General features: G+C 36.8%; 1 protein-coding gene across 3 annotated transcripts in view; it reads left to right on the top strand.

The window, feature by feature from the left end:
* RAB3IP (RAB3A interacting protein) overlaps window positions 1-5,922 on the top strand; it is a 22,999-nt gene extending 17,077 nt beyond the window's left edge. For 2 of the 3 annotated variants that reach the window (XM_010184372.1, XM_010184373.1), the window contains 3 exons: window positions 2,949-3,048; window positions 3,156-3,225; window positions 5,555-5,922. In XM_010184372.1, coding sequence (XP_010182674.1) covers window positions 2,949-3,048; window positions 3,156-3,225; window positions 5,555-5,637 — 253 coding nt within the window. In that variant the 3' untranslated portion in view covers window positions 5,638-5,922. Of the gene's footprint in view, window positions 1-2,948; window positions 3,049-3,155; window positions 3,226-5,057; window positions 5,074-5,546 lie in introns of all 3 variants that reach the window. The other variant, XM_010184371.1, reaches the window with a different exon arrangement.
* The last annotated feature ends 5,205 nt before the right edge of the window (window positions 5,923-11,127 follow it).

Raw genomic sequence — 11,127 nt, forward strand, 5'->3', positions numbered from 1 at the left:
TTTGAACCTAAAGCAGGAAATATGCTTGAATGACGGGAAGGTTATTTTAGAACTTTTGGGATGGTCCTAGAGGAATCTGAAACAAGACTTGTCAGGTACTGATAGAGACATTAAAGTTAGATGGGAGGGACTTGCTTGAGGCAGTGGAGCTTTGATGGATGTGGAGGATAAGGAAGGGATTTGTAATGTACTTTAGTCAGGGTTAAGCAAGCAAGGTCAGTGTTAATCTGGAGCCTTCCAAATCTTGAGACAGCCTTGACTTTTCTGATGGAGATCTTTTGGACAAGCTGATAGTTCTCTCTGTAATAGTTCTTTTGACAGAGCTCAGTTTTCTGTTAGAAAACTTGCATCAAAGTGTTTTCATCTGGCTTAAGATTTTTTTTCCTCCTCATCGCTATTGGTTTTATGTTTTTGTTTTTCCTCTCTTTGAGTGGAAAGAAAAATACATTTAATATATTTTTTTTGTTTATTTTAAGAAGCTGTATAAAATGAAAATTGTGTTTTATTACTTAGTTTTTGATCTTTTCTACCCTACAAAATTCAGGCATTCATATATTCTTCAGCTTACTCCTGTCACTGGAAAACATGCTCTTTCAGCTTTAACAGCCCCTCATCAGAAGGGCCTGCCACCAATAATGGAGCTAATCGAGGGGTGGTGATTTCAGGTCTGAGATGCACCACTGTGAGCTGTGCTCTGTGAATGCAACAGAGAATCTGGACAGCCAGATGCTACTGAAACAAGTCACGTGTCATTAAAGAGCAATTGGCAAATTGATTTAAAATCATTGTGGTTCAAGCAACTTCCCTAAGTCTTGACATGATGAAATACTTACTGAGGAACAGGAAACTCAGTTCCATCATTCAGAAGTTTCATGAGATTTTTATCCCATTTTCACAATGTAAGATAAATTTTCAGTTAGAACATACGTAATCTTCAAATGATTGGCTAGGTATAGAGTAACATTTTGACATGACTATGCACGAATAGTAATTTAGTTACTTCAGAGGTATCAAAAGGCCAGGCATACTTTTTCCCTTTTTCTGCTGTCATGTAGCAGCAAAAATTGTTGTGGTATTGCATGTAGATAAGAAATTGCTAAGGAATGTGCAGTATTTAAGTGTGATTTGACAGCAAATGTGCTTTGCCTTACATATGATTACTGGCACTGAATGGAAAACAGGTGTTCCCATTTTCACTGAATCAGAGTAGCAGTTTCATTTTTTATTTTTATATGGTGCAAAGCACTATTTTTATCGAAACCATGTTCTTAAATAGGTAACAAAATATAGACAAACTAAATAAATAATAACGTAAATGAGTGTAATATTTTCAAAGGAATTATTTTATTGGGGGATGAGGGAAACATGTGCATGAAATAGCAGGTAATAGCCCAAGGGCAAAATAAGGAGTGGAGAGCTGTGATAACAGTGAAGGAAGGTTCTTGAGATGCAGAAGTTATTGAATGGTGCCCGTGGTGGTGTGTAGTAAGTGCTGCATTAACAAAAGGCAGCTGGGTTTCCCCACAGGATTCAAATAATTGTCCCCATGGGGAACAAAGCACGAAGCTGCGTGTGTGCTGTACAGCACAGAACTGAGTTGTTAGTAGTAGCCGTCATGCCAGCATTTAACCTGGTGTGATGGAAGATAACATACAGAAGGTAATTCTATAGGCAGAAGTTAAAAAAGGGCTTTATTTCTCTAGCGTTGAAAGTCTGTCTGCTCACAAAAGCTTGACTGAAATTGCCATCAGCCTCCTTCAGCTGCTATAGGATTTCTTGGATCAATGGGCTGCTGTCAGTCCTCATAAATTGCTGTGGAAAATCATCCACACTCTTCAATTTTCTCCTGTCTTACATGGTTCTCTGGACCAGCTGCAGGCTATTTAAAAGGGCCTCTGAGCCACTGTTTAGAACCACAGAAGCTCAGTCACTTTTGTTTTGCTTGTGAAAGGCTGCTTGTTCTTAGACTCCCTAATTTCATGAGGTAGAAATGGAAGGGAGAAGAGCCAGCAGCTTTTAAAATCAGTGAAACAGTGGATGTCATGACAACGCAGTTCATCTGAGATGCTGCAATACAGAAATTCCAAATAAATCATATTCCTGTTCTATTTACCTTTTTTAAGATTGTATTAATATCTCTTTCTTCAAGAGATTAAACCCTTCTTTTTCTAAAGAATGTTGGAAGAAAAGTTAAAAATTTCTTTGCCTTTTTGTGAATTTTTTTTTGGGGAAGAATTCATGGTGACTTCTGACCTTTCCTTGGTCCTGAATATGACATGCTTACTTGCAATACACCAGAAGAAGTAATCTTGATTATTTTACTTGATTATTTAATTACTTGATTATTTAACTTTTTATAGTGATAATGGAAAGAATTCTTGCCAGACAGCCTGTTTTCCTTTGTCTCAATTTATGGTGTACCCTGAATTTAAAGCATCATTTCAATTTGGACATAAATTGAAAGCTAGTCTTAGAACGCATCTGAGAGAGACTTCAGAGAATTGGCTGCTGTTCTGTAGGGCTGATATATTTTATGATGAAATGCAACATCAAGCAGAATTTTTAAAAAATCTGTTTAAATGTTGGCATCAGCTGATAATTTAAACAATGTTTATTTCACATATGAAGAGTAAATGAAAGAAATCCCACTATTCCAGAGCTGTGAAGCCAAATTGAGTTAGTGATTATGGAGGTATGTGACCAGAGCTGAAGAAAGTTTAAAAATCAGAAAACGCATCATGATGCACTGGTATTGAAACAAAATTAGTCCTTGTGGAACTAAAATAGTTGACAAGATAATGTAACAATTGCAACTTGTAAAATGAAGGCAGAGACTCGGTATCTGTGCCAGTATGAAGCAGTTACGTGCATTACCTTAAACACATGCAAGTGTTTAGGCATTAATGTCACATTTGTTTATTAAATCATGCAAACTTTATATTTTGTAGGAAATGTGCTCTCAGTGGACAAAGTAAGTCATGCAAGCATAGAATCAAATTGGGAGATTCAAGCAGTTATTACTACATTTCTCCTTTCTGTCGTTACAGGGTAAGCAGATTTACTGTGATTTCATTTTGAGTAGTAGTTCTTTAGGGTTTTTTTAAATACCGTTATACAAAATGATACTAACCACCATTATTTTTATATGGGTTCAGATAACTTCTGTGTGTAACTTCTTTACGTATATTCGATACATCCAGCAAGGACTGTTGAAGCAGCAAGATGGTGAGTAGGACATTGTATTTGGCATATATCAACAGAAATTTACGTCGTGCATATGTCTATAACTTGCTGTCTGTGCACAACAGCAGTGACCCGACGTTACAGGGAAGCTATCTATTGGTAGTCGTTGTAATTACAAAAATAATACATTATGTAATATATAAATAACTGGAGGGTGATAGCCCACCCTCCAATAAAGTTTTATTTTTAAGAAGAAGAAATTAAAAACCAGTGATTTTTAGTCCATCTAAAAACTCTACGTTATTCAGTAGGAAATGTTATGAAAAATTCTGTAACAGGAGGAATTAGTCACAGTTTTTCTACACAGTATTAAAAAAAATGAAGTGTTTTTCACAGAACAGGGAGATATTTTAGACCAAAAAAACTTCGGTTTGGTTGATCTGGGCCATTATTTCTTCTTTAACTTGGTCTTTTGGTGTGTCTTCTCATTTTGTGCATTGAGAAGTCAGGCAGCCCTTCTTGTCAGAATGTCTTTCGGGGAGAACTGGCAAGTATGACAATATTTTGGGTTAAATTGTAAAAAATAAACAGGAAACCATACTGTAATTGTTCCTCTGAGTGCAGCTGAGAAATGAGGCCTTGGGCATTGCTGTGGCATGGCAAAGTCTCTTGATTAAGGCTCTGGTTATAAACATATCCGACAATGTAAAGCTTGATTATTCTTCCTCTCCCCCCAAAAAGGGAAATGTTTGGGTTTTTTTTACTGCTGTTGCATCAGGCTTCTGCCCTTGCTTCCCACCCTGATTTACCAGGTTGCTTTGTTCCTGTCAGAATAGCATATCCAATAACTGCCTATTTAAAATCTGTGTAGTAGTTTGGGAACTTGCTTAAGTGTGGTCTTCAGTTTCCATATGCCCATAGAAAATAAGATGGTTATGAAAATGTATGCACTGTACACCTAGTTACTTAACTTTGGAATTTAAAAATATATTGTGTTGGAGCTGTAGTTATTGGTCTTCATTTGCAAGACTGTTCTACCTGTTTATCACTATAAAAGGAAAGTATGTTGATTTGATTGTGTTTAAACTGTACGCAATTGATTTAATTGTATTTCCTGTCAAGGTCCAAGAATATTGCCCAACAGCCTTGAGTCCAAGGGTTTTTTGAAGCAGGCCATATCACTTGGGCTCCTGGATTTTCTAAGTGCAAATAGCGGGAAAAGTGTCATTAGCCCTGTGTCAATCGCTAATTAAAAGAAAAAGCTTTCACTTTTAACATATTGTATCTTTTTTTTTAGTTCAGTTGCATTTTTGAAAGTAGAATAAAACAGCATTGTAATGTTTATGGATATCTGTGCGTTTCATTCTTCAGTCTCCCATATCTGTGTGGATTGGCTTAATCCAGAATTTGGCTGGAATTAGCACCACTTTGATTTACCTCACCTATCATCATCGCTTCTGATGTTTCCCAATTTCAAGAGCTCAGTATTTTAGCTACACTTTTTGTTTCCATTTCTAACCTGAAGTATTCCTGAGGTGACAGATAATGCTGTTAACTTGCCTTGTCAAAGGGAATTATTTTCATGGAAATCACCAGAAATTCACTTATTTCATACACTAAATAATGTTTAATAAAACCTTCAGACAGTAGTAATTTTTACTTATTTACTAGCATTGCAGAAGATGTTGAAAATGTTTTATTTAAGTTTTAATTTGGTTTATAGTTAAAAGGCTTTTACTTTGACCACAAGGATCTATATAGTTTCAACTAAAAATTGTTTACTTGCTACTGAGATAAAGAAATCGAGTTAACATTTTTTCCTTCAAATAATGAAATCTCTTCAGCATGATCAGAATCATTTAGTTCATAAAAAGTATTTTTTCCCTCCCCAATTTTAATTCTGCTGGCAGATTACTTGTACGAAAAAGAGGGAAGAAGAAATATTGCAAGTGGAAAAGTTATAAAATTAAAGATCCTGTGATGAAACAATTCTTATCCAACAAGTTCTACTTTTTTATTTTCTGTCAGTCTTTTATAGAAAATTAATCAAGGGGCAGGGCAATTAAAATGAGAAATAGCAACTAATGGAAGCTAAGAAGAAGTTGTATTTTTGTTGCCCAATTTAAAAAGAAATTGTCTGAAATTTGGGGAATTTTTTTATAGGACCATCATTTAGAATTTTTAAAATGAATAACAAATTTTGTCACTACCAAGCACAAATAGCCCTCATGCATATTAATTGTGGTTCTATTGTATGTTTGTTGCTTTTAAAATTGCCCTAAACTGATGTACAGTGAGGCAGCTTGTGTATGTAAGTTGAAAGAAAATATGAATTCTGTATGCTTAATGTGATATGTCTGTCTTTTTTTAGTGGATCAGATGTTCTGGGAAGTTATGCAGCTGAGAAGAGAGATGTCACTGGCAAAACTTGGCTATTACAAGGAAGAGCTCTAAATCTTTTTACTCTTGCGCATGCCTGAACTTCATTGAATATACATAACTAAAATTGCTGAATCTTTTTTTGTCACTTGATATTTATTTCCACAAAGTGGGTCCAAGATTTTTCTCCTTTTGCAGATTGCACTAAGAAGTACTGTGATTGTTTTAAAACTGACCTATGCTGTATATGCGTACATATAATACTTAGTTGAACTAATGTGGTAAGCACTTGCAGGTGTATTAGTGATTGTAATTTACATTTAAAAACAAAACTTCTGATTAAAGTGTTAGTCTGAAGCAGTGTCTGTCTTGCTCTTTGTGTTGCAGAATGATGTGAACCTCTGTGATAAGTCATTCAAAAATGTAAAACTGAGATGACTTTATGAGGAGGGAATAAATGCCTTACTGTCTTCATTGTAGTGATTGGATACATGTGTAAAGTGCTGCTTTCCTATATTTTTCATGTTTAAAACAATGTAGGAAGAGAAACATGTAGTGAAGAGTCAACACCATAATAAAGGGTGCTTTTCAACCATCAAGAAATTATAAAATTACCTTGCTCACTCTTTGGTTAGAAATCTGTCCTGATCCCTATCTGACTGCTAAAAACTTTCTCTTCGCCTCTCATTTCCTTTCATTACAATTTTTTCATTCCTTCAGATTATTTCTTTTCTCCTGCTTCTTTTTGTGTTTTCAGTTTCTAGTGTTTTCTACATCAGTTTCCCACCGCTGTCCTTGAAATTGGAAAATATCCATTACGTGATTTCTTTAACGCAGTGGTGGTAAGTTCCATATAATGTTAGCAGTTTCTTCACATACAAAATTTCCTACAAAGAGAACCCAAAAATGGATTGTGGCTTCTTCTGGAAGATGCTTTATCTGTTCAAGTGCTACTTTTACACTTCAAATTCAAGTGGTCCTTCTTCTCTGGGCACAGTCTGAGCTGAAAGCAAACAGTTGATTGGGTTACAAGGAACATAGCTGTGGGTATGTAGTAGACTTGCTATGTAAAAGCCCTTTTGGAAAAACATTAGGGCTTGATCGTGACAGCCATTTATCAGTTATAGCTAAAATAAAGCACTGGCAGGTATACCGACAAACACTAGAAGTAAAGACAAGTTTATTTAGTTGGTTCTTTAACAAGAAGCATCACAGTGGACGAAGATTTCTTTTGTTTAACGCAGAACAAAAATAACACTGTTCTTCATGGACATACTGCAGCATTCTCCATTTTTACAAAAGTAAATAGAATCAGCCGTGAAATTTAATACCATACTTGTGTTGCTTGCACCTGTATGTGCCTGAAAACACTTGGCAAGCATTGGCTTTGACCAGGCATTTCAATATTACCATTAAAACAAACAGATGAACCTAAATATTGTACTGATAGTGGATTATGGCCATCCTGGGCTGTTTCAGTACTGATTAAATATTTTTATCGTTCTCCTGTCACTGGGTACTAGTTCCTACTGCAGAAACCTGCAAGAGTTCAACCTTCAATTGTCAAAAGATTATTTAATATTTTAGTAATGCTAAGGAAGTCTGGTTCTACTCACTCTTAGAAAACAAACTGTATTTGTTGGTGGTGTGTTTTATGTTACGCTCATAAATGCCTCTTAAATGATTGTTAGTCCTTAGTTTACATAATGAAAGCAAACTGTTTCCAGGATTAACTAACAGTAGTTAAATGATAGCTGGTAGCTGCTGCTGTTCTGACTTAATAATCCTTTACAACTGTTGCTTAATCAAGCAGAGAGGAGGAGTCCTCTATACATGTGTCAGTACATAAATGGTATCTAAAGTTTATTGTGCTGAGGTGATTTACTCCTACTGGGGACTACAAAGATGTACCCAATGTATCTTGGTGGTAATGACTGTTTGGCTTGATTACATCAAAATCTTGTATATACTGATAGACTTGCTTCTGTCTTCAAGTTCTTTCCCCAAAATTCTTCTCTATGTTTTTAATATAAGCTGCCTCTCATGAGAAACCTGTGTCACTGAGTGTCTAGGCTTGTAAAAATTGTGCAACAGTTCCTTGTCTGGTGAATACAACTACTTCAGAAAATGGCCTTATTTCCAGTTGTCTTGACTTTGTTGAAGCTTTTGTTCACAACCAAATGCTTCTTACAGATGCCAGCTCAAAATGTCTGATTATTTTTCTCCTGTTTGCTTAGGGATGACAAAACAGGAAATATTCAGTGTACAAAGATCAATTTAAAGAAGGTTAAACAGGATTTGCTACTCGCCTTAAAAAACTTTTGTTCAGTGTCCACCTTTCCCATATGTTTTTTTAATGTTATTTTAGATGAACAGGTTAATCTGTAATTTAGTTTGATAATAATAAGATAGAATTTCTGCTTCCTTATAATCAAACTGCTGTGGGAGATGATTTTTTTTTAGGGCAGTTAGTCTGACACTCAGCTGCTTACATGGGATGGTACATACAGTGAAACTGGCAATGGCTTTGCTCTTGCATTTCTGATTGCTGCTGCTTTCATCAGGGGTTTTAATTTCATCACCTGTGTGAAAGTACAGAGACAAGTAATTTTTATTGCTGCATTTTTTTGCGCATGTGTAATTATGGTTAGCACCGGGACCAAAGGTCCTTAAAACAAGAACATTAGACATAGTGAATGGAAGAACACACATCATCTTCATCTTGCCTCAAAAGTCTTGTCAGATTCTCCTTTGTGTAGCAGGGTTCAAGTGCAGCCCTGGCTCTTGTTATGAAGAAATTAAATCAGCTGGGACAAAGTCATTGAAGCCTCCAGCGAAAACATGATGTGTTCCTTGGCACGTTCATAATCATCTGTGGGACTCTTCAAGCAGTAGGAAAGCAAAACACTTCTGGCTTTTCATGGATGTGGTGGGAGAAAATGAGGCCTTGCAGCAATTCTTTGAAGGTAAGAGTCTAGTTTTAAGAGAGAGTCTTAGCAATTTCTGGTGGCAGCAAAAATACAGTAAATGTTTGGGGTTAAGTGAAGAAGAAAAAGAGACCCAAACCCCAAAGCTCTGTTTGCACAAAGCTGTTGTGTAAGGCAATACAGAATGAAATAGTACAAATGGTACAGATGCACTGCGGCACCTTTGTGTACTCAGCCAGAAGACTGAAGGGGAGGAAGGTGGACCCAGCAGAGCCTGCAGTACTGCCATGGAAATTGCCAGCAAGGAAAAATGGGAAGTGGCCGGGGTCTCCTTGCAATTTATCACTTGAAATACTAGCAATTTTCGTGAGGTTAGAGAGCTCCCTCCCTGCTGTAGCAGACCACGGTGGATGGCTTGCTTTCTACTAATGCAGTTCTTCTGAAATGTCCTGATTATAGTTGTGGCAGTATCCTTAAGATCCTCTGAAAAGTTAAACTGTTTTGGTTTTTTTTTAAATCTTTTGGCTGGGATCTGTTCTTCTGCCTTTTTTCCCAAAGACATTTCACATCCAAGCAGGTCCTGTTAGTGTCCTGCCTTTTTCTTACCACAAAATTGACTTTCTAGTAGATTTCATAATCAAACTGTATTTCTCAGGCCATGTCATAATGTGATTCAAAATGGCTGTACAAAGGCTTACTTTTTATGTTTTTACTGAATCTTTTCTTTGCTCCAGTTTTCACTTTGCATTCTTTCAATGTTAATCTTTCACTTCTAAGCTTCTCTTCCTGTATTTATTTTCCTTCTATTACCTGTGGCAGGTATTACTCATGTGATACTGATGTCAAAGTAACTTGGAAAACCTTTCCTGTTTTAGGTAATGTGAACAATTTTTGTTCTCCTGCATTTAACTTCTGTTATGCTAAATAAGTGATATTTTTTTCCTTTACTGGCACTCTGTTGGCCTTGGTGAGAGGTAGCAACTCCAACTTCTGAGTTTTGATTTCAAGCTAGGAAATTATGCAGCACCGATCAAGAAAACATACTTAAGCCAAGAAATGTAAATTAGTGAACTGCAATCTGGGGCTGCTGCCCAGCAAATGTGTTGTATGTATATGTCAGGGAATTCATGTCATGTTTCTTAAGTTTCACTTGAAGTCATGGAGATCAAAAACTTCCTTGGTTTCGCTTACAGCAACATGTTTGTTGTTATCAAGCTGTTTGTTCAAGTGCTGCACTGTATGCCTGTTAAATACTAAAAATATTGCTGGACACTATTTAACTCATAATCAAAAAGTTTTTGGAACTGACTTGGAAAACAGGACTCTCTAGGGAGTATGGGTTAGCTTCTGTTGCTCTTTGTGATGATACTTTGTGATGGTAGAAGGTATCTCAGATTTTTACTTGTAAGAGCCTTTTAACTAGAATTCCAATTGTAATTCTAGAATTGCTGATTTAAGTCCTTTTAGAAGGTAGTTTGGCAGAACATCTGTCTGGGCCAGCATGAGGGGGAGAAGCCCTGTCGACGCCGTTTAATTGCAGGAAAAATGAAACATTTTGGGAGGTTACATTCCTTCACTAGTAACGCTGTGTGGTTCTGCTGTGTAGCACTGTGATACAACAGAGGTCTGCTAATGCTGTGCAGTGTGCAGGGATGCTGTTGGATGGCTGAATTTCATTATCTGGGCACTGAGATGAGTTATGTGTCAAGTCTACAAGAGCCAATTATTCTTTCATTCAGCACATAGTATCCTCTTGCTGTTAAACCATAGGTAAGCCTGAAAAGGGAATAAGCTGCTTTAAAGCAGGATTTGCACTATTTTCAAGCAGGAGTAGCTTCACTGAGTGCAAGGCCAGCTTTAATGGCCTCTCCCCAGCCTAGCACTACGGCTTGTGGGTTGGCTTTATATTGCCTCCTCATGAGGCAAGAGCAATGAACTCCTGGTTGTAACTTGGTGGCCTTTGAGATGAGTCATGGCAGTGCTAGAACATTGTCCTTCAGGGCTACAAAAAAGCTGAGTCCTGCAATATCAAGCGGAGAATGCCGCCACAGAGGAAGCCTCTGCTGTGTCAGTGGCTCAGTTTTGACTTCCAAATGCATCAGCTGGCAGCTAAGCACACTTATAGATCTGTTTTGTAAAATTATTTAAAATTCATGAGCACAAAGGACCCCACTTTCTCTGTTGTTTTAGTTCCTTACAGTTTATATTTGTTTTGACACTCATTAGTAATATAAAGTCACATTTACACTATTGAGAGGGGGCAGTCTGAAAAATGAGTTTTTTCAAGGAAAATGAGATAATGTAATGTTTGTTTTCCTATCACTTGCTCCTTTCAATAGTCAATAGACCTCTTAGATTAGATAGTCTGACTGGGATTTGACCTTGGCTTTTTCTCACTGAAGCACAATGGCTTTTCTCTTGTGGTGTGGGCTGTTCTGGGAGGTTCTTGTCTCTTTCTGTCTCACACACTGGAGATTTCATCTTTCAACGTTTTTTCCAATGATTTCTGTTGAAATTGATACTTTTTAATTAAAATATTTGGATTTTAATCAGTAACTCCCTGGTTGTCAAGGGAAGGTCAGAGCTCCTGGTTAGCTCTTGTGCCTGTCTCTGCGTAGAGGAGCAATCTATTCCTGCT

Source organism: Mesitornis unicolor, unplaced genomic scaffold, assembly GCF_000695765.1.
Source record: "Mesitornis unicolor isolate BGI_N332 unplaced genomic scaffold, ASM69576v1 scaffold37145, whole genome shotgun sequence".
Taxonomy (NCBI): Eukaryota; Metazoa; Chordata; class Aves; order Mesitornithiformes; family Mesitornithidae; genus Mesitornis; species Mesitornis unicolor.